At 39.3% G+C, this 25,265-nt stretch overlaps 1 protein-coding gene across 1 annotated transcript in view; it reads left to right on the top strand.

Moving 5' to 3' along the window:
* LOC140233871 (uncharacterized) overlaps positions 1-24,564 on the top strand; it is a 48,369-nt gene extending 23,805 nt beyond the window's left edge. Inside the window, exons 2-7 of the mRNA XM_072313960.1 lie at positions 12,067-12,297; positions 13,841-13,927; positions 14,544-14,828; positions 17,510-17,740; positions 20,811-20,895; positions 22,986-24,564. Of these exons, the coding sequence (XP_072170061.1) occupies positions 12,067-12,297; positions 13,841-13,927; positions 14,544-14,828; positions 17,510-17,740; positions 20,811-20,895; positions 22,986-24,564 (2,498 nt within the window). The remainder of the gene's footprint in view (positions 1-12,066; positions 12,298-13,840; positions 13,928-14,543; positions 14,829-17,509; positions 17,741-20,810; positions 20,896-22,985) is intronic.
* Positions 24,565-25,265: the final 701 nt, after the last annotated feature.

Raw genomic sequence — 25,265 nt, 5'->3', positions numbered from 1 at the left:
GATTATCATGACAGAATCCTGATAGCTGAATTACATTCATGAATGTGAACAGGAACCACAAGGAGAACAGTGCAAAGATCACTAAAGTGGCTACCCTCTATGAGTAAGACTAAATCATCATCATCATCGTCATTGTCATCAAGACATAATTCTTATACCTTTATAACATCATAGCATCATTCTCACATTATTGTGATATCATCACCAAACACTGTGACATCATCATGACACTAATGTGACATCACATCATTTTCCTATCATTCTTCATATTGTCCCTAAACCGTGACATCATCCTGCCATTAACCTTCCATCGCTTTCCTTTTACCCACTCCAATAAATAGCACTTTTAATGGGATAGAGATTTTATAGTCTCTATGCAAGGGGTAAACCCATTTTATCCTCTTTATTATGAGCAGGTCTAGCTCTGTAAGAATATTGGATATCACCTTGCTCAGTACAAAAATACTGTCTGTGGTGTTTCCTCAGTATTCATGACTCTTTAAATTGCCAGAGGTTACAATGTAAATATCTCGAAATACTGCACCATTTAACTTTGAATGAAATTTTATGATAGATTAATTTGATCACTGTGGTCCAATTGAAATGTACTTACATTGTCAGATTACATGATATGAGCTGAAGGACCCCTGAATGTAAACTATAAACTGCCATATGTAGATTGTTGAAAACAGTAAGATTTACAGTGGAAAGGCAGGATTTACATCCTGGTGTTGGGAAGAAAAATCCACATTCAGTTTTTCACATTGGCTGTGATAATGCTGGAAGAGCATAAACAGAATTGATAGTGTTTAGCTCTCAGTCTTCTAAAGTTCTAGTGGGTTTTCCTTAGTTCAAAAATGTGATTTAGTCCACTTTGTGAACAAAGTTCCTTCATAGGTGTGTGAGTTTTTATTGTGTGTCTGTCTGTTTGTCAGTGTTGTTGAGTGTATATGAATCTTTCTTTTGGATTCAGAAATTATTCGTAAATGTACAAATTATCGTCTTATCAAGGAGGTACTAGTACCTCCTTGGTCTTATAAAGTTTTTATTTTTCAATTACTTAGCAATGTACAATCCATACAGGAGTGCCTCTCTTGATCATGTTTTCCAGCGTATCTGAGATTCTAATGTTAAAGACTTCCTACAGCAAGTGTAATTGTGTGGTATCTCTAGACTGATGAATATCTGCATAGTTCTATTTGTCTCAGAGTTAATTTTAAAGGGATGTTGACTTCAATCCTGTTTATTTAAGTGATCAATGTGAAATAGTTTTGTTTATTGACAAAGTTGAACAAAATTGCTTACAATATACACTGGAACTTGAAATACAAATGAAGTCAGTGACACGATGGATGCATCTGTTTTACACTCCACATCTTTATTAAAGTTGTACATACAGAATAATATACTAGTATGTGGTAACAGTTCAGCATTGATGTTCATAGGGCCTTGTGTGTAGTCTTGACTTTCAGACCCACCTTATCTTTGACACAGTTGTAGTCTGTATCATGTTAACTCTGATTGTTTGTAGGTTGTTTTCACAGTGAAGTACACAGCAGGATCCTGTATAAACTATTGATGTGCAGTAGTCATATTTAGAGAATGGGACTTCATTGGATGATACAATACTTTACATTGATGATCTTTGTCCTGTAATGGCGGCTGACAGTAGACTGGTATAAGCCAAGTTTTCATGTTAACAAGAATTTTATTATGTGTTCAGTGCCTTCAAAGATCAGTGTACATGTACCACTTGCGAGTAAGAATCTTCATGTCTGGAGGTGCTTCAAGTCTGGCTTAACAGAGTTTCCTCTTAACCAATTGAGAACCAGTCGGAGTATACTAGGGCAGGTGTCTATGGGAAATCAGTCAGTCCTCATTGGGTTAAGGCTAACTTGTGTCGTAAGCAAATTTCTGCCCCCTCTGATTGAAACAGGTTTACAGTATACAGCATAATTTCAGAGCAGAAGCATTGTACTTGCCATTCAAAATTAGCATTCATTAATTATTGTGAGACTGAAATGAAATGAATTTGAAAAATATAGAAAAAAAAAAGATATGTGACAAGGCATGTACATTTGTGCCAATTGCCTCATTTAGATTGTAGAAGATTGGAATTTGATTTCATGAATTTGAAAGATTGAAATTTGTGACACCTTGACTGTGGCATTAAGCTGGCAATGCCAGAGAAGCTTCAACCACATGACATGTAAGAAATATGATTGAAGCTTGGAAGTTAAGGGATCTGTTTTTGATAGAAAAGAAAGATCCCTTCTGAAATGAATCAAACCTGCATTAATTACTTGCGACTTTTCAAAGTGTAATATTTCAAATATTGACTGGATGTGCCATGCCTACGAGCCCCCTACATGTTACATTGTAAGTGGATCAGTGTTGTAATTGTTGAAGTGCTTCAAGTCTTTTTTGAAAAGGCACTATATACTGTAATTATTGGTTATCATATGTTATTATGTTTTATCTGTGAGTGTCTGATGAAGAAAATGTATGTTTCAATATCTCTCATGTTTCAACAGGAGAAATACGGGGGTTATTTCAGTGCAAATTGTAATCTGCGATGCAACTTTTACAACATAACGGTAAGCATACAAATTTTACCTGGTAATACATGTACTCAGTAACATTCAGATCTTACTCAGTAACATGAAATAACAATGCCATAATGTTAGAAATACTGCCTGCTGGCTCATCTGTGAAATAAGTTCAGCCTCTGAAATCTTGTTACTTCTGGCCATAAGTGGGCGATTCATGACAGGAAACAATTTATCCCCCAAAACTGTGTGGCCTACAGGTGACATCTCTTGGGTCTGTTGTGAATGGAAAATATGGACTGATAACAAAGGGACTGTACCCAAACTACTGTGAAAGCAGTGTGGTTCAGAGCCCTTTAGTAGGTTGTGTGGAATACATACAACAGCAGTGCGAGCTGTCTTGTTGAATAATGGCAAGCCAATTTGAATATACAGTGTTATTTACATAAACTTTGTATTTCTTTTATGTCCAGAATTGTTAATGACTGCAATTAAATTTCCATCTTGTGATTGGTATGGCACGAATATCTTTCCTTGTTAACTTGGCATACAAAGTGAAAGGAGTGATTGAATGCGTGAGTGGATGAATGATACACAAGATAAATTTATGACTGAAAAAGTTAGATAGTTACTACGTACATCATATAGCTGTGTACACAACTGAATGACGCCATCCCACAAACTGTAAGTTTTCTATATATATTGTAAGTTGTGCGACTGGAAACAACCAGTTCATTGTGAATGGGCAAATTAGTTTACTGCTGCTCAGAAGAGTACAGTACAAATGTATATGCTCCATGTGAATGACTGCAAAATTAGAGGTTTTGGTGTTTGTTTGTTTTTTTCATACAAGATGCAGTGCAATATACTACTAGTACTCGAGGAATAATAACAGTGTTGAAAGTATGGAGACCTATAAGTGAACAAACCATAAGAGCAATCAAATGAAAACACACACACACACACCCCCTCACATACAAAAAAAAAAAAAAAACTTGGCACATAATAGCATATATGTGTTCCTTTTCAATCCATGACTATGATTGTGATGAAATTAGTGTATCATCCTTGCAAGTTTTGACATGGATTCTATATTTGTATCCAGTTTTATTCATTCTTTGATAACTGCTGCAAAAGTTCCAACACAAATGAAAATACAGTCAACCTTGCTTAAGCTGGCCTCGCATAAGTCAAATAATCACCCAAGTCAAAGGTCCTTTTCAAGTCCTCTTCTCTTTATACCGGTACATTCTATTAATTTTAATCCCTCATTAGTTGAATTTTCTCTGATCGAAGCTATTTCTTCAGTCCAAATAGATTCAACATGGGCAAGGTTGACTGTAGTTCAATTCCTTCAACATATTCTACAAACATTTATTGACATTTTGATACTACATATGGAATATGTTTGCCGTAGTTCAATGGCACCTCTACTAACCACCACACAACACTTCTCCCATCTATTCAGACATGAAGTTTTTAATGACAATCTCCTAGAGTGCAAATATGGACTGCTCTTCGGGGAATTGTTGATATCATTACCACGAGGGATCTCGGCTCTGTGCTATGACCCAAGGAACCTTACAGGGGCACCGATAGCAACAACTGCCTTGAAGAAAAGCAGTTCATATCTGTACATACATGTATTATATAATGAAGAAAATTGTATATGAAAATTTAGTAGGTTGATGGCAATAGCTCTTGGATAGCCAATTCACACATCTGCGCTGCCATTTCACGTGCATTGCCATCGTATTGGATATTGGTCACCTCTCTCATTATTGAAGCCAAGTGCTTACCCTACATGTGCATATGAATGTGCTGCTACAAATCAAGAGGGCAGTTTAGTATAATATGGGTCAGTTTGGGTACTGTGGGAACTACAGGTAATTGCTGACTGTATGCCCCAATTCTTAACCAATCAGACTTGAAGATTCATCAAATGAAGTATCTGGTTGTAGTGATGAAGTATGTATCTGGTTGTATAGTGATGAGGTATAGAGCTGGTTGTATAGTGATGATGTGATGAAATACTAGTACTATATGTATTTGTATTGTGATGATGTAACCCCGGCGCGGGGCGCTGTAACCAGTAACGTGTTGGGGTCGCTGCTGCATGCGGTTACCGCCGATGTTGCTCTGCCACGGCCACGACCTGATCCCGATCTCGCGCTCGCCAACTGGCAATGGCGGAGATTAAGCTGTGCTGAATCTTTTGCATAACGCCATGGCGGGATCATTCCTACTCCCACTTTCAGAACAGTGGAAGCCCATGGCCCATGCGTGAAGTCTTGAGCTAGATCGACTTCGAAATCGCGAAAGCTACCGCGCTCAAAACCCACCACTCGATCGAGCATCCCACCGCGGCGGCCAGCGGCTGCGCCGCGCCGATGACGGGCCCAGGCTAGCTAGCTGTAGTGTGCTATGCATGGTACACGTGCAGTGTATGCATGCGTACGTGTTGCGCTGCATGTAGACAAGTCGCATGGGCCAGCTTGGTACACAGCGAATATTGCGCACTCGTTTTGTCGAACGTATTTTGTCATGAAACGTATTTCAGCTCATGAAATGTATTTTCATGGAATGGTTTTTCGTTCATCGAATGATTTTTTTTTTTTCGAAAGTATGGAAAGCCATGTATGTAAAACACTTTTTGTCAAATATATTTTGGGTCTAATAGATTTTTGTTGAAATGAATATATTTTGTCGAATATATTTTCGTCAGATATTTTTGGTCAAATATATTTTGGGTCAAACATATTTTGTGTCAAATATATTTTTGGTCAAATATATTTTTGGTCAAATATAATTTTGGTCAAATATATTTTGGTGAAATATATATATATTTTGTCAAATATATATTTTGGTCAAACCTATATATTTTTTTGTCAAATATATATTTTGTTTGAATATATTTTTGTCAAATACATATTTTATTGAATATATCTTTTATCAAATATATATTTTGTCGAATATATTTTTGTTGAATGAAATTTTACTTGATGAAATGGTTTTTTAGTTGGTGTCGAACATAAATATTTGATTCCCCTCTGGCGCGCCATATGAACGGCACCTAAAGATATTACCATACCGTTTTTGTGCAAACAAGATGGTGATTTTGATGACAGAGTTAATAATCAGATATGTTGAGGTCAGCTGGACGTCAGCTGATAGAGGTGCTCATGACTTTGGTTAGTCGTCTTTAATGTGACTCTGCATCTAACCGTCTCTCAGTCGTTCCAGTGGGTAAACATCCGAAGTAGATTTTTGATAAATTGTTCTTGAACCCCTTGAACTTTTTAGGAAACTTTCACATGGTAACAAAATATGCTATCAGAACAACGGTCCAAATTCTAACCGAATCACGTGCTCTGATTGACCCGTTCTTTGAGCATGAATTAAAAAAAAAATCACGGCAAGAAAATGAAAGAAACCTACAAAAGTCTAACTAAAAACTAAATAAATAGGCCCGGGCCTTTAGAGTTAACCAAAACACAGCTAAGTAACTGTTTGAGTGTTCTAAGCTTGCAAACAGAATTGAGGCAACCACAGTCATTCCCTTTTGACTGGGGAAAAAAGTAACTGAACTATCTCAATTTTGGAAGAGAATCCACTTTCAATTTCTAAATTGTCGATGCGATTAATTGTCTACGGCCAACACTGCGTGGAAGTACGCCCCGACCTCCTTCGTATGACTTTTTTTTTCTTCTGGCAAATTAATCTCCAAAGTTCAAGGTGAACCCGTCTAGACTAGCGGTACTTTCATGTGATAACAGCAATCCACGGTTGTGAACGCTCGCGCCCAATTCTGCAGACTTTAAGTCTAAGTCTTTTTATTTGGAAGACCTGTAACTCCTATTTTCATACGAATCTGTTCCTGTCGTAGAGTTCGCTGTCAAGCCCATGGGAGTTTATTTCATTGACAATCCGTTCTATTCTATTTTAGCAACCGAAGGCGACTTTTCCCCAAACATAATCTATTACTGCAAAGCGACGAATCTAAAATTTAATCTTCTTATTGTGTGTAACCAATGTTCGGAATGCCATTACATTCATATGTGCATATACGGCTATATTTTCTAGAAAGCCTTGTTTTCTTGTCTTATTTTGCCTACTTAGTCCTTATTATGCCCTAGTTCATCTACCTCAACAAGTATAATGCAAAGTATAATTTTCATCTAGCCAACTGAGTATGGAATACAACAAAGTAAACTGCATTGATTATGACGATATCCTTATTACACGAGTAAAAATATTTATGGACTGTTTTTATGTCAACCACCCCACCCCCACCCCCCCCCCAAAAAAAAATGATGATATAAAAAAGTTCCATTTAGAGAAACGAAATAACACTCTATTAACGCGGGATACTAAAATAACTTTAGCTATCGTGCATTTTTTTTTTTTTTTTTTTTTTTGCCCAAGTCTCTTTTTTATGATAATAACTGAAAGTTTCTAAAAACTCTGTGTTGAATTTGGGGATTTCTCACTTTTTTTTTCATCCGTCGGTAACAAGTAACAAATTGTTAATGCGATATCAAATATCATCTTCAAAAGACTGTACATGAAGACTACAGGAATGGGCTGTCGACGCTTCTGTTCAAGGGGGATGGTAGGCGTGTCTCTTCAGTCTTAAGTTAGAAAAAAAAAACTGGTTGGTTCACTGAGAGCTTACCATACATCTGAAACACGACTAACTACAGGAGCTTTGATACAGATTTGCCCTTTGATATAAATGCGGTTGATTAAGGCCTTAAGTATTAAAATATGTTCATGTCGATACACCATCCCTCCTTCCCCCAACCACTTTAAATGGCTCTAGTGTGTGCGTGTGACAAATGCATAACTTCTTGTCTGCGTTGAATTTCACTTATCCAGCTCAATGGAAAGCCGGAACAACCTGAATAATTAACTGTGGCAAATCAGGAAGAAGAAGATGATGATGATAAAGACGATATTGATGATGATGATGATGATGATGATGATGATGATGATGATGATGATGATGAGAATGATGAGAATGATGATGATGATGATGATGATGACGATGAGAATGATGAGAATGATGATGATGGTGATGAAAATGATGATGATGATTATGATGATGATGATACTGAGGCTGACGACCACTGATAAGAATCTGTTGAATTACTACAAATGAAGAAAAATTTATCATTGTCGAAACCACATTTCAAATTACAAAAATTGCGAAAAACTATGATTTATCAACATGTTATAAAGTGAACAGGGAATCATTGCGTACTTAAAGAGGATGGCTAGTAACTGATCAGTGGGAATCAGTGGAGATGCTGGGGTGATTGTTCCAATCCTTGTGGGATTCATTTAAAGGTACATTACATACCTATTGTTGTGTGAAAATTATTTGCTTCAGAATGGTCTCATATTCAAGTAATGTGCAGTTTAAAGATAATATAAAGATTTGGTATTACCTCAAAAGTTTCCCTGAAATTCCTTGTCTTAGTTTGTGTTTCAGGTTAAAGTACCTTTCATATAACTGTGACTGTGAGACTTACTCGCCCCAAAGTGCTGTCATGTCTTAGTAATCATTCAATAATAGTTTCGTACCAGAGCCGCCGTCGTACGACGGCGGCGAGGTAGTACACGTATTGTGCGAGATACCTGCGACCAGCAGCGTGCAGCCCCATACGCATACTGTGTAGCTAACTGCGACCAGCAGGCCCATACGCATAGCTAAACGGGGCTTCGCATTGTAGCTTACAGGATCATGACAGATTTAGTATCGCGGGTAAATATCAACTTAAAATCCAAAAATTTCTTCAATTTGAAGACTTACCAATTAAGTTGAAGTATTGAAAACAGGTTTTGGGCAACGTTTGGTTTTGCCAATAGTCCCTTTCTGTTCGAATTGATGACTGAATGTGACTCGGTCGAGAGGACCTTGGGAGAGCTACACTGAATTGACGGCCAGCGCATGCGCACACAAACATCTTATCCGTTCATGGATTTGAAATTTGTTCGCATGTGATGTGTGCGTATGCGCTGGTCGTAGTAATCAGTGTATGTAGCTCTCCCAAGGTCCTCTCGACAGAGTCACATTCAGTCATCAATTCGAAGAGAAAGCGACTATTGGCAGAACCAAACGTTGCCCGAAGCCTGTTTTCAAGACTTCAACTTAATTGGTAAGTCTTCAAATTGAAGAATTTTGTGGATTTTAAGTTGATATTTACCCGCGATACTAAATTTGTCATGATCCTGAATGCTACAATGCGAAGCCCCATTACGCTATGCGTATGGGGCTGCTGGTCGCAGTTAATTGCATGATTACTAAGAAATTAGAGCACTTTGGGGCGAGTTAGTCTCACAGTGTTAGTTATATGATAGATACTTTAACCTGAAACACGGAAATTCAGGGAAACTTGTGAGGTACCAAAACTTTTAATTATCTTTAATGCTTCCAGGTTAGCATGCCTGTACAGTGACGGGGCGGTCGTTAACGGCCCGTTGCACATTACTTAAATATGAGACCATTCTGAAGGAAATTATTTTCACACACTAGATATATAATGTACTCTTAAATGAATCCCACAAGAATTGGAACAATCATCCCCCAGCATTCCCACTGATTCCCACTGATCAGTTACTAGCCACCCCCTTTAATCTTCTTGTTCCAAGCATATAAATCTGGGGAGTATCAAACTATGTCAACTGCTGCAAGTTCATTTATGTTATGTGTGTGCTTCTTAAATCAAAACAGCCAAAGGTTAAAAGGGAAAAAAAGTGCTTCAACAAGTGTGCATAAACCTTTATCCCTGTAGCCATTTTTTTTTTTTTTTTTAGTTTCATTGACTTCCTGCAGGAACGTTAGGATATTGAGACATTTTCCTGTTCTCGTGTTAAAATAAACCCGCGCACTTCCTGCAAGGGTTAAACCAATTCATGTGCCCCTATAGAATGCAACAAGGTTGATACTTCAGGGAGTGGGTGTCGGGTAATGCTTCTAACCCAGCATAATATGTGACCTTTTTATCAGACGGTTGTCCAATCAAAACGTTCTTCCTACTTTGCATAATTATGGTAGGTCCTGCACAAGAAAGGATGCGTCTCTTACACTGGCATGCATGTACGCGACGTACATCGCAAGAAAAAGATCAAGTTTTCAACTTTTTGTTCGCTTTTTGGTCTTCTTTGATATTGCACCTTAACGAACCCTCGAAGCCCACATGTCTCATCCATGCACCTGCGCCAAAGATAGAAGGAGGGGGTGAGGAGAGTATAGTATCTTCCTCTGCGACTAAAAGCCAGACAGGTCTAATCAAATCAGGGAATAGAAAGCCACAAAGATCCTGGTTACCTGGTACCTGGATCATTGTTTTCTTTGATGATGTTATGTATAGCCATTCTAACTCGTTTCTTCTGTTTAGGCTTCCTTTCTTTCAATTCACCGGCATCATCTGACCAAACGTTGACCCATTGGGCAACGGTTTTGGTTTCGATTCCGTAAGAGAATGAAAGGCGATGTTAAAATAGAAATAATATGCAAAGCAAAAGAAAAAAAAATCACTGAAATATCATATTTTTTTATAACAAAGGTATACGGATGAACGAGGTGTGAACTGAACAAAAGATTTTTGTGTGTGGGCGGGTGTTTCCTCGAAGCTCGAATCCGTTAGCGTATATATCTAATTATCGATGCATTTATATACTTTTGGGAGAGAAGGAGGGAAGGACGAGGGGAGGGGGGGGGGGGGGGGGAGGGAACCAAAGGTTAAGGGAAAGGTCCCTCCAAACTGTGTCACCCCAGCTTTCCTCTCACACACCGTTATGATATGTCCCCCTCCCCCCATGTTCATGAAAGCAGATTTCAAATAAGCAATAATGTAATCATATCTCAGAATCTAATACTCGAAATAAATTCTTGTCAACGTGATTTAAGAGAAACTAAAGCTGCTGATTGGACATATCTCATCTCTCTCGCATGTCTAGTGACCATAATTCCGCATTTAGAAATAATCATACCTCACACCTAAAGTTAAATCAATTTACTCACGGCTAAGGTAATGATGACCGCAGCCGGTTACGCGACATTTTGCTCCTGCGACAATCATTGCCCGGTATTCATGATTTTGTTTTCTCAAAGGAACTAGGGTTAGGTTTGTGATAGGGTATTATGCATAGGTTCAGTTTCATGTGTAGGATTAGGATTACTAGGGTTAGGGTTATGTTTGCAGGTAGAATTAATGTTTGGCTTAGCGCGCAGATATTTCATGGGAGCAAATATGTCGCAGGAGCAAACGTCGTGGAACCGACAACGCCAACTTCCAGATAGGGCATCCGCCATTTGTTCGTACGTACATGTTATCATAGATTGTTCTAAACAAATAAGCGGCAAAGACAATTACAGAAAGAAGAACTTATGTAATTTAAGACTTATTTATGTTTTTTTCCTCGAAATTACATTTTTTAAGGCAGCTATGTTCTTTGAAACGAAAATTACATGACCTCAAGAATTAAGATAATATCTTTTATGCCAAATTTAAATATAAAGTTATGCATTTTTGTACACTTGCGTTGCTCTTTTAAAACCCCCGTAGGATGGCGATTCCATGGAGTTGGAAGGCTGGCCCGGCTCGGATATGATTATTCGATGATCCCCGTAACGGATAGTGCAAAGCTTTATTACTGATCTCTTAATATTCGTATACACACACAGCCACAGAATCTTGACTGGAGTCGACCGTTACCGATGAGCGTACGCCTCGATGCACATGATAGCGAGCTTTAGATCGGCGTCGCGAACGCTAAAATGACGCAGCCTATTCGGGTTTGACAATGGAAGCAGCTGTTTCGCGCATGTGCAGAACACCATCTTTTTTTTTTCTTTTTTTTTTTGCCTAACTAATGTCGTCTTAACGTTCGCGTCACAGATCTAGAGCTCGATAATATTCGCTGACGGATGCTCTTTGTGGTTTTAGTATACCACAGTGGGCAGCTAATGAAGATCAATTGAATCAGGCCACCCATGTTTGCCCACGCTATTGGGTCTTTAAAGGTCCTGTTTACCTTTGGGAACAGTGATTTAAATGAATTTCAAGATATGACATTTAACGCATATGTGTAGGTTTGTTGTACCACAAAACATCCTTTCATATAGGATTTTCATGATAAAGCCTAAAATATAAGGAGATATCTATATTTTTCTCAATAAAACGTAACTGTAGACGGTTTAGTCTGGAATTTTTTTTTTATTATAACTATTGTTCACATTTTGTATATTTAACAATACTTAGCATCGATTTTACCGATTCAAATTTTTACAGTGGTTGTTTCTATCCCTAACTCACATTTTAGAACTATTTTAAAGCACTTATGCTGGGTTTTTGTTTCATCTGCAAATGGTAAATTATGCCTTTAACATGTTTAAGGAATAAACACAAATAGCTGATAGGATTAGCAAAAGTAAAAGAAAGAGAAGGCGGTTGCCAGAAAATTACCAAATTTTCAAGTCTGTTCTCATCTCATCTTTCACTTTTTCCAGAGGTACGACTCGTAAACGGATCCAGCAGCCTGACCGGAACCGTGCAGATATTCGATGGGGCGCGGTCGGCCTGGTTCACCATGTGCCACACCCCGTCGTGGGGAATTGCCGATGTGCTCGTCATTTGCCGACAACTCGGCCACGCCGGGGGCAGCCGGGCTTTCTCCGTTGAGGAGGCCGTACCTGAGAGACCACTGGCGTACTATGACCAGCAGCTCCTCTGCACAGGAAGTATGCACAAATGTCTTTCTTTTTCTCCTTGCTTTTTCTTCTTCCATTTCTTATTCATTCTTCACTGTATTTCTCTCTCTTTGTCTTTTTCTCTGTCGCCTCAATGTTGTTCACATGTATTTATTCCTCGCTTCATTTCTAACTCTCTTTTTATATATATATCCGGGGGCCCTGTGACAAGGTGGATAAGACTTTTAACTTTTATTCAGATTTCCCCGTTTATGAATCCTGTCCTTCGACAACATTTTACCTAATATGTTCCTCTCGTCCCAGGTATATTTAATGGGTTCCTGTATGGCAACGCTGTAAAGTAATGATAATGATAATGGCATGGCCCTCTGATAGAACGATGGCAACACTGAAGAGGCTACCCTGGATAAAATAACAACAACAACCCCAACATTATCATGACCATTTCATACAAAATTGTCAGAAACATGTATAATCATATATTACATGTGTCATGTCGAAATCGCATAGGCTTACCATATTGACTTTTTTCAAGAAAATAGAAGAAACTTATTTGTATTTCTCTTTCATCACATTATTGCTAGCATTGTTATCAATAATCTCAAATTTGTTTGTTTTAGTTTTATGGATGGATAATGTCCTTTTAATTTTCTATCATAAATGTAGTTCCCAGATGTCATTAAGTCATTAAGTTTATCCGATGATCATGTTCCTCAGTTTCAATAATACTCTGGATTCTCTAAACGTACGCTCACTTTTTTTTTTCCGGCCAATCTCACGTCTTTCAAATATTCAGTGTATATATCTGACAAGGTTCCGTGACATTTGCTATACTGCGACAATGGCATTGCAATGCTCCTATGAAATATCTGTACGCTTAAGAAAACCAAACATAAAGTATTCTATACCCACAAATATTACCTTAATCCTAGTCCTAATCTTCACATCAAACTAAACCTAAAACTTCATCACAACAATAACTCCAAGTCCTTAAAGAATGTAAGACCAGAGCAAGTGTCGCAGGAACAAATGACGTGTCACCGTCTGACGAACGCTGTAATAGATGTAGGCTCTATAACCATAATAACATAAACAGATACAATTGCACGTGGCGTTACAGGTGTAAATGCGCATGTGTTTGCACGCTGGTGAATAAGTGTGCATTCTGTGAACATTAGAATGCCACTGAACTTTTCACTGCCAAGATTGTCCTTTAAACCTTGTTGGTTGCAGAGTTAATCACTATTCTCGTCACCCCGTGCGGTCGACGAACGTAACATTCCACCCACTCGCGAATTAAATCACTCTTCGCTCAAAACCGAAAAAGAGACGAGTCACGGTTAAGTCAATATCAAATTCCATGTTCGGGCTTTTGTTTTTGTTCTCTTCATTTTGTAACATGGCAGAAATCTTACATGAATGATAGAAAAAAGTAAGGGGAGTTCGCGGTGAGACTGTCGCAAGCTATAAGGAACACCAAGCAAGTACAGTGTCGTTCAATGTGTGGAAAAGATTGTCTACACCTCATCTTTCTCTCCCTAAATCCATTCCACCTTTGTGTCCGCGTTGACAGGTGAAGCCGAAATCAACGGGTGCCCGCGACTTTTCATCGACCAGAGCACTCTGGAATCATGCATACCAGCTTGGGCGAGTTGCTATGGTAACGTCTTGTTTTGTTTCACCGTGCACCCGTTTGATGGTTAAACTCACTTTTCTTGAAACCACCTACACATAATTTCAATACACAGTATGGCATCTTGTAACATGAACATTTTTTTTTTCTAATGTGCACTATAACAAAAAACAAACAAACAAACAAACAAACAAACAAACAAACTGATATGTATTTGTAATAATCATTTACTCTGACATTCATCATTCAATATTCAATAATATCAGCTTGGATTGTGGTTCTGTGTATAGAAAATCCCAGATTTGCCTGTCCAGAGGGATTACATCACACCAATTCAATCATGCATGAACTTTTAGACTTCAATTCCTGTTGAACAAACTCTGAGGTAATGCAAAGCAAGTAAAAAAAGAATGTTAACAAGTGAGACGAGTCATATCATATCCTGCGACAGTAAGAATTATGTCACAGGGATGCCACTACTGACAAATCACACTTTCGTAGAAAATGTGATTTTTAGGTCATTGTTTCATCGGAGAAAAAAAAAAAGGTGGTAATTTGGTTTACACGATTTGAAACAAAACTAATGTATCACCTCGAGAGTAGTGTTCAACAGCCTCTTTCTTTTCCATTGTTTGTTTTGCAGACCAGAATTTCCTGGGATGCTACCGCGACTCGCGGTACGACCGCGTCCTAACCGCGGCGATCTATCCGATGACCAACATGATGTCGCCGCAGCGGTGCATAGATTTTTGCCTCGAGGGCGGTCACGCGCTCGCCGCGGTCGAGTATGGCAGCGAATGTTACTGCGGAGCGGCCGGTGCGAACTATGAGCGGCTCGGCAGGGCGTCAGACAGGGAGTGCCAGATACCGTGTCAGGGTCTTGTCGACGAAGTTTGCGGGGGTGTGAACACGATGGCCGTCTTCAAGAGTAAGTTAAAGAGATCATACTTTTACAGTTTTGGTTAAGACCTAATTTCACGTTTCTAACACTTTTTTGTGAGATAACGAGAAATCTCTAATGAAAAATGAAAGAACATGTAATTCCAAGAGGAATTCATCGTTTATTTGATGAAAATTGGCTTTGAAATGACTGAGGTATATTATTAAAAACAAAGCAATCTTAATAAAAGGTGGGATCCATTACGATCGCTTTGTTTTACTTTTTTTTTAGATGTCTCAGTCATTCTGAAACCGATTTTCATCAAAATAAACTTTAAATTCCTCTTAGAACGGCATGCTTTGTACTATTTCATTTCTTTCTTGGTATCTCGCAAAAAGTTAATAGGCCCAATCCTCATCTCCACCAATACTACGCTATCACTTTAACTTGAAAATGAAAATAATAGAGGAAGGAAGAGAAGAAGAAGGGAGGGAGAGAAAGTGAGCGTGAAAAATTTATGACAAATTTAAAGAGAAAGTTATTCAAGCACTTGTGTGTAATATACATGTTGTCTCTTTCCATCTTTCTGTCATTCTAAGTATAAGGTTATTACTCTATCCATACCATTTCGCCTAAAGCAAAGGTACATCTGAAGAATGTTACAAAGAAGGAACGGGAGCTGGAAAAGGAAATTGATGGAAAGGGCGATTAAGTGATGAGTAGATCTTGAAGACAAAGCAAAAATACAACAACAAACAAACAAAGCAAAACCTAAACAAAACAAAAAAGACAAAAGACAAAGAAAAGATGAATACCAAACATTCCAAAAAGAATAACGATTTAAAGGGAAAAAATAAGAGAACGAAAAGAAGAATGGAAAGAAGACGAAGTAGAAACAGAGAAATTTGAGTCCGCCTATTAGTCGTCACCCCTGCGGCAGACCAGATGCATCCGAAACAGCGTGCATCATGGTTACAAAGAGTGACGCAGGACTGACAAATTTAATTCCAAAACTTCCTCTTTTTCCAGGTTCCCAGAACAGAGAGAAAGCTTCTCTACACGTGTTGCCACTTTTAGTCGACAAGTTTCGCTCCTCTGCCATCATTTAACTCATTTTCATCTCCCACGTTTTGGCAGTTGTAATCCATCCGCGCGTTTTTATCTCGTTTCCCGATCTCGCGTTTTCGCTCTTCCACGAAAGTTCCTTGAATAATTTTTATCTGTTTTGTTGTTGTTCTGCGCAGTGGCCCCTGAAAGCACAAAATGACATCTCATACGTTCGTTGACACCCTTTTATTCTGCTCACGGCAATGACGTGTTGCATTCGTGATGAAAACGTGATGAATTCCAACCATACTTCTTCTCTTTTTTTTTCTCTTTTTTTTTTGGGGGGGGGGGTACTTGCTCCTTTGTACTCACTAGGGGCTACAACATCACTCACAGGGAAGGGATGTCCTAAGCATGACTGTCTTTCCTCCTTCTCTCCCTGATCTCATCCAAGAGGAACAAAGGAGGAATGTTGGCATTGGCACTTTTCAAACCAAGAATAACAATCAAAGTTCTTGAATTCCCTGGGATTCTTTTTACCCACTGATTATATTAGTGGCTTCAATGTTATCTTATTTTCGTTACTACACCTGAGATGGTGACGTATAGTTTCGTAGATGGATGGAGCTTTATGTTATCAAATAAAAAAAAAGAAGAAAAGCGAAGCATTTCCACTCTTCTAAACAAAGATAACATGCACCAATCTAAAACAATAACCATCAAAAAGCGAGAAAAGGTCTTTGATTGTTGAGAGGAAAACGAATAAGAACAGATGATAAAATGAAAAAAAAAATGTATACCTCTAGTTATCTTGACTTTATACATACATATTCTCTTTTCTCTGCTAACATCTTAAAGAAAGGCCTCGTGACGTAGTCATTACAAAATGGAAGAATCTCACTTTAACGTCAACCATTAAATTCCTGTATGGTGGAAATGAAATAGGCACGCAAACATTTCACACGGCTGTCATGTGGTCTGTATAGGAGCTAAAGGGGTATCCCCTGACTTGACCGGCCGCTGTCTGGTTTGCTCCCAAAGCAAATACCCTAAACGAAAAGGAAATGACGTGAAATCCATACACGGTAATCATTTTGACTGCTGAGGTCACGATAAGCTGAACCAGTCAATCGGTTCCTGCAATATACTGAGCTGCCGAGTATCCCCGAATCTGCAGGGGACTTCATGAAGACTTAGATATTTTAATTCATGTATAGATAAGAGAATGTAAGAATCTAACTGATTAGAGAATCATTAGGTTTCGCCCGCTGAGATTCGAGTATCTCCCTGAGCACTCTTTGGAATCCTCCTCGAGTTTCATGATTGGTGACTGTTCCGTGGGAAACCCTGCAATATAAATAATGCGATCTGTTCATGGAAGCCATCGGAACTTCAGACGGGTGTATGAACGCACCCATTTATCTGACTCGACTGCAGTGCATTAACATACGTATGATCAAACAAAATTTCACAAAATTTCATCTAGTCTGAGGTATTCTTGCTATGATGACGTAACCTCCTAAAATGGAAAGAATGATATTCAAGAATTGAATTTTCTTGGAGGAGGAGTAAGTAAAGATTACTTCTGAATGAGTTTGGAGTGAAGTTGTCGCTTTGAAGTGTATGTTGCTTCATTTTGCACTAACATGCTTTCCGATTTTGACCACGGTGTGGCTTTACAGCTTCGACTGCGACTACGACGGTTCCAACAACAACTGTACCAACCACAACGCCGTCACCGACTACGACTGAACAGTCCACCGAGGTGACCACATCGGCCCCGCCGACGCCACAAGTGACTGCAGTCAGACCAACGCAGATCGTCCAGCGAGCAAGAACACGATTCCCTCGGATCACAGCGTCTACTCTGTCTGTCTCCATGGAAACAGCGCAAGGAAATAGGGCGCCCCCTTGTGAGTACAGTAGGCCGACTTGTTCGCACTAAAAAATTCATTCTGTCGTTTGCATAATCTATCAGTCTTGAATAGCGATAATGACTTTCATCATGAGACCCATAAAAAATGGACACGACCCATGTTTACGTATAGGTGCAAATGGCGATGAAGCAAAACAAATAAAAAATGGAAGCAGAATAGAACATGTCCTATAGACCGGGCAATTTGATAGACATTTTAGTGTATTATTATTGTGGATAAGGTTTAGGATTTGTAAGCGGAAGGTTGCGTGTTCGAATCCCGCCTGGTGCGTTCATCCTTGGGCCAGATATTTATTTATTTGTGCCTTGCAATGTCGGAGTAATAATGATGGCAACTGAAGGCCTCTTGGTCAACGGCTCATCAATGCTATTTCATTTTAACATTTTTCATTTCATTTCCGACGAAAGTATACAATATGACATTTGCATATAAACAAAGTATAGCACAATGCTACTTTTGAATATCGAAATGAGATTTAAATGTAGGCCATTAGTCTATTTTTTTTTAAACAATGAAACAAAACATACATTTATATAAAGAAATGAACGAGCAAACTGCAACTAAATCGTAACAAAGAAGTGCAATGTCGGAAATGGAGGGGACCTCTAAAAAGCCTATAGCATGTAGAATGCAGTCCCCTCGTGAGTGGTAAATTGTAGTAATAATCAAATAAAACGATAAGACATATTGCTTGGGAAACAGAGAAACATAAAACAAATTATACGTTATATGTTTTTCAGATTATTATTTGCCTGTTGTCCACCATTTGGCACTATTTCGCAGTGTCTACAACATATCGACAGAGTTGAATTCTAATCAAATCAATAACACTGGCAGAGATGATTATGGTATGTAAAAAGAGAAACATGGCATTGACTGAGTCACTGATTAATTGATTGACTGCAACAGTTAAACACGAATTATTATCGTATACACTACTATAATGAAACCCAGCCCCATTCAAAAATGTGCTTGACATTGATGTCTCGCGTCTGCCCAGTGTGGACAAAGAGAGACGACAAGTAGGCTTATCGGCTTGGATTGAGTGATTACTATACACACAGATATGTAGCAATACATTTCAATCTATACCGCAGCTGCGACAAGCGACTCAATCAAATCATCATATCCTTAGCATGAGGCAGCAGCTGCATATCCGCTCTAACTGCCTCAAACATCCCAAAAATTTATTTAAAAAATGAGTTTTGCAAAATTGAAGAGACACCGGTTTTCTCGATGAAGCATTAATAGAGGATACGCAGTCGAGTGTTATCTCGGCATGTCTATTTTTGGACATTCCCGACCCCCCCCCCCCCCCCCCATTTTCCAATATTCCCTTGTTGTCGAATAACAGGTGGCCGTAAATCCGACCGCATATTTTAGTACTTAAGTTCAAATTGATCAAATTGTCGACAGTGTTTAAATCACGGTCAAGTTCAGTCGAGCTCCTACTGATGTCCCAACTCGAATAATATTGCTTGTACTGAAAGAACAAAACTGTGTATCCACGACTTTGAATTGCAACTCTGTCCAAGAAAGGTCAGTATACCCTGAGATGTCGGAGTCTACCTGCCATTTAAAACTTGTATTTCATTGGGAAGGAACAGGGATGGAACATGAAGTGATATCTTTGAAATAAGTAAAATCATGTTGTTCGGAGATATCACACAAAATGGTAACTGTTTCGAAAATCTGTAGTCATTTATCATCTATCCATGTTAAAAAGACAAATAATTTTTTAAATACAAGAGGCAAAGATTTTTTTTTTTTCAAAAGATGGGAGTTTGCTACCATACATTAATACCATCGGATTGATTGAAAACAAAACAGAACAAAACAAAACAATCAAGGTGATTCTAAAAATCATTATGAAATTGAAAGAGCCTACTCAAAGTATTTAGACATTAGCATTTTTACATCGTCCGGGCACTTACGTGTACATATCAGCCAATAATCGGCATGATGTTCACACTTAAATGTAATCTGACTTAATGTGACATTGAGTGCATCTTCAGAGTTTTAGAAGGAGGGAACGTCAAAGAGTTAGCTGGTAAATCATGTCCATACTCCTGATATGTACAATATGTACTTCAGAAGTACATGTTATTTCCAGGAGTATGGAAATGATTTACCAGCTAACTCTTTGGAAATCACTTGCTGTCCCTTTGCTATCCACACTTGCAATAAATCAGCAACACCATCAATTACCGATTGACATTTTCTATTCATTTCAATTCAATTGGATTCAAATTCTATTATATTTTCGACAAAACATAACTATAATAATCACTTTCTTTGGTAACAGATAATAAGATTAGCAAGAGGAAATGAAAGGAGTATACAATAACAGTGGAATCATTCATATAACATTGTCATGAATAGTAATGTCTAGCAATTATTGTAAAGCAGCTAAGCCTCTGTGAACTCACATCATGACCTTTTGCAATGGGTTACATTATTAACAGAGCGGGGACCTTCAATTTTCCAAGAGCCACGATCAAGAAACACAGTTGGTTTGGGTGTTGTTGTGTGTTTTTTTTTTCTTCACTTTCTACGGGCATTCCACACTGGGACGAGTCCACGCAGAATGTAGCTTGGAGGAAATAGATTCATTACTCACCAATAAAATGGCTTCTTTCGATCACTTAACACGCGACCCCCATCGGGTCAGGAACTCTCCAATACACCGGACCCTCCCGGGGCATGATTCGCTGCTGCTGTAGCTGTCCTGACAGGATACTTAGTGCTGCAGGGCGGGGGAATTCCCAAGGTAGATGGCTAAAAATGTTCTTCTTATTACTCAACTTAATGTTCCCCTGGATTCTTCTGAGTCATGAGACATCTTTTGGTTCTTTGGTAGAGTGTACCCCTCCCAACTAAGGCACGGAATTAAAGGAGAAGTGTATATTGATAAGAATATTTATAATACTTGTGTACCACACGTATGTGTCAGTGTCATACTTGGAACTCATTCGTTGCTCAAGTGACAGCAACCGACTTTTATCAAGTAATTTTTTTTTCTTTGTTTTAAATGTTCCATCGACAGCTACCATTATCGGACTTGCCAGTACCGGGGGCGCCCTCTTCGTTGCCTGCTCTGCAGTGCTCCTTTTCCTGACCGTACATCGCAGGTAACTATCAAGTGACCCGTCAACACCACTGATCTGCGTAGGACTAGGTTATCATGGATATCTCATTGGCCCATTCACCCTGTACAAACAAGTGAAGCCGCTGCTCCGTAATCTTTGATACCAGGCACATTCAGTGAAAACTTGTAAGCATTTTAAAGCAGAGATTGTCACCAATCTCGTGATGTCACGAGTTCCGTACACAAACAGATTGAATACGAAACGGTCGTCTTTCATGGGCGATGTGCATAGTAAGATGGTGGCGAGGTGGCTTTAAAGCAATAAATTGGTCATTGAGATATCCACATCCTTTAGAGTTCAGTGGTCATGACTCATACACACCACATTGAAATTTGGGCTATTAATCAGTAAGAGAGCAAATCCCAATTAAACAAAAAAAAAAAAGGAAAAAAGACGCCAACTGAAGCGGACTATGCGATTTCAGAATTGCAAGGACATTGTATACGAAGCGGTCGCCAATGATTAAGTGGCTTAAGACGTTACCATTCAGCAGTAAAGTAATTGAATATTGTTACAAGGTCTTCTCTAATAACGATACAAATTTCTCAGCTAGATATTCCACTAAACGTCAAAATTGACTTCAGCAAAAAATAATACGTTTGTAAAAATTTCTTCGGAATTTCTAGAATTTTCAAGAAGCTATGAAATTACATATTGAAATAATGAACTTGCACATTGAAATATAAAATTGCATACTGAAATGTAAAGTTACAATGTGTACAATATGACATTGATAAACAAAGTAAAATCTAACGAACAGAATGGTGAAGATTCCATCTGTAGCTAACAAAATTTAGAAAGTTATTGGATTTTGAATTTCACATGTTTACAACGAAAAGAAATATTTGTAGCAATTAACCACGTCCGTGTCACAGGCGACATTTTTTTTTTTTCACACAAGTCATCATAAAAGCAGTTGCTGAGTACAATGATAAATTGTGATGAGAGTAAAATTTATCATTGATGATTTCATGTGAAAAAAGGAACTTTAATGAAGATTTATGCACAGGTTGATGGGACGTTGGTGAGGTGATGCATCTCCAACTCATTAACGTGGTTTCTTATACATAACACCAGTGTATTAAAAAGACGAGAAAGATTTTTTTTTTTTATATATAATTTTGGTCCAATTTGATTTTTCCCCTGATTTTTGCATGCGGTTGCGGATGAGAAAAATGTGATGATAAAACATAAGCAATAGAATATAACTATTTCGTATTTCATGTCAGACTTCGTGAAATCTCTTTCTTCCCAGAAATAACAATGGGTGACTTCAAGTTCGGTGCTAGTGCTAGCCCCCAAATAACAACACTGACGGTCAGATTAACGAGACGATACCGATCGAAATTATCGATCACCAGCACTAGGTGTTGGAATCGCAGCACCGCGAGCTCCGCGGGAATTGTGCGACGAAAAAAGTGATGGCGCATAGTTAAAGTCAAATATGAAAAGATGTAGCCATGACTGCTTAGTTTTAGACACGTAACAAGGAAGACTGATTATTGTTTACGTGGGTGATCATTGCATTAGCATAGACTTTGCATCTCTTATGGAAGTGAATACGGGTCTCGCACGGCAACACTAAACACCAGCACCGAACTTGAAATGAAGAAAATGATAATCCCTAGGGGTTAGTGTTAGTCAATAGGGAAAAAGAACGTAAATCGCTCACACGGACGGCGGAGCTCCCACGGTTCAGCAGACGACATTCAACACAGCCCAGCCCAGCACCAGCAACCAGAAATACGTTATGATTTTTTAGTTCAACTCCCAACACCGACGTGATTTCAAGTTCGGTTTTATCTCCGTGGCTAGTGCTGAGATAGCACTAGCACTAGCATTAACACCGTACTTGAAATCACCCAATGTAGAGCATTTTTTTTTTTTAAGTTTATCTTGTCAAATGCATTACAACCCCCCCCCCCAAAAAAAAAAAAAAACAAAAACAAAAACAAACAAACAAAAAACCACCTGAACGTTTCAAAAAGAATGACTTCGAGATTATCATGAAGCCTGCTAGTATTCTTGATGATGAACATGACCCTTTATTTATCTTTCTCTGTTGATTGCAGTCGAAGGAAGAAGAAAGCTTCCATAGTCGACGATCCGTCTCCCTATGCCTTGTCGGCCTCTGTCGAGGTGGTGATGGACACCACGTACCTGGACCCGATGAATTCCATCAGCGACTCTGCCGTCTACAGCGGCGTCTCCCAGGTCTCCGAGAGTGACTTTGACAGCACCTTTGGCGGGGTCGGCGGCGACGGTGGCGGCGACCGCGGGAGGGGAGAAATGTCAATGTACCTCGGACTCTCCTTCAAGGAGATGGAGCGAAGACAGGACGAAGATTACGCCTCCCTCAACGCCGGTCTCAGGAAGGAGGGCAGTTTCACCACGAACGATAGCCACGACGACGTGGATGCGCGACGGGCGACGTACGGCGACGGTACGGACATCGACGGTGAGAGTTTTGAGACAATTCCCTCAGAGTCTCGCGGCCAGATAGAAGGCGAATACTGCGGATTGTATGATACTCCACATTCGTCTACCGTCTCTGCAATATACGCGTCCGGGAACGGCATATCACCCTACGCCTACGGCGTTGGCATCCCTGGGGAGGGGGAGTACACCTCGGTGCATTTAGGCTCCTACTGTGAGATCGGTGACGGTACTGCGACGGCACAGGTTTGCGCCAAACTAGACCCAAAGCGCCCAATACCGCCGAAAGGGCGCGACAGAAATGGTGCCGCAGGATCTCGCGAATACGCCAGCGTATTCCCGGTACATTCGCGTCAAGCGCGTAGAGAATTTGACGAAAGAATACAGTCCGTCACGTATCAAAATGGCAATCACCTTGGAGGACGCGAATACGCTCTAGTAGCCGATCTGAAGAAAAGTGATTCTTCTTCCACAGTTACCAAAACAGGTCATACAAAAACATTACCCGCCACAAGTCGGACTGGCCAGAATGAGGACATATCGGCTATAAAGCCTAGAAATGGAGACTACGACAGCGTCTATTTCGAAGGCAATAAAACTCTTCCAAACTCTCTGTCAAGGTCAGAAACACTCCCTCTGGCGTCTTCAGCTGATTATTCCGAATACGCCTTGATCAATGATGACGATGAGAAGTTATCAAAATGCGCAGTGGACGACGATACCTTTGAACCTGCGGATGATGCAGCTGCTACCAACTACGATTCCTATTCCTACATAGATCAAGACAAACTACTAATCGGAAAATCAAAACGTCGCGCGGAGAACCTCTCGCTTTCTGAAGACTCTTTTTACGATCCCAGCTACGAGAACGTTACGGAGAAATCTCAGAAGTCCACACCAAAGCTGTCAGTATCTAGCGTCCTGTCCCAAATATCCTCGTTGGGCCAGACGCGGAAATATTCCTCACTGGACGAGGAATTTGATCAGGAACAATCGAAGAAGTCAATAGGCGATGGACGAGCTGTCGCAAGTGCGCCCCCTACGACGATGTCGCAAGACACGAGGGAGTCGGGAGCGGAGTACGCCGTTGTTGACAAAGGGCTTCGCAACTCGCAACCTGCTATCACGCATACGAGCATACATACGGACATCGTCGCCGACGACGATGACGACGATGATTACGACATTTTGCAGCACACGGTTACAGAAAAATGATCCTGTTTCGAATTCATTTTGCCATCTCGTAACTTCAGAACATTTCTAGCTTTAACCAATCATCCCTTGCAACTGATTGACAAATTGCCCTACATCGACGTATAAAATAAGCACTGAATTAATCAGTGTGTTAGTAGTAGCCATGATTTAAAAAAATAAAATAAAAAAGAATCATGGGCGTACGTACTCGAAAACATCTCGACGGAAGAATTTCATGAATTTGAACAATCATCCCTTGCCTCAAATTATAAAACAAAAGTGATGATGACGTTTTCTATGATAGAAGACTGTGTGATATCATAAATCAAAGATTTTCCCATGCCAAATTATGTAACTTAGAACACATGTCAAGGTAGACCATATCCCTCTGTTGATGAATATAGATAAAGACATAATTATCTCTAAGCGTATGATTTCACATCTTTGTGAATAAGTATCCAACATGTCTTTGTTGTTGTTGTTCTAAAGGCCGTTATTGCTGTTAAATCATGCTCATGATAACTGGCACCAATTTATGATTTTTTTTTCTTTTTTGTATATTCGTACTGTATATCATAATATATAATGTACAAATCATTTTGTCTGCTATTTATATGAATGATAAGAATGAACACGACATTACTCTAGCGCTGCACTATTTCCAGTTTATGTGTATACCATCCTGTGGCTATGTACCATCCATCGTATTGTCATCGTATTGT

This window comes from Diadema setosum, chromosome 10 (genome assembly GCF_964275005.1).
Source record: "Diadema setosum chromosome 10, eeDiaSeto1, whole genome shotgun sequence".
Taxonomy (NCBI): Eukaryota; Metazoa; Echinodermata; class Echinoidea; order Diadematoida; family Diadematidae; genus Diadema; species Diadema setosum.
This window is presented reverse-complemented; position numbering and strand designations above follow the sequence as displayed.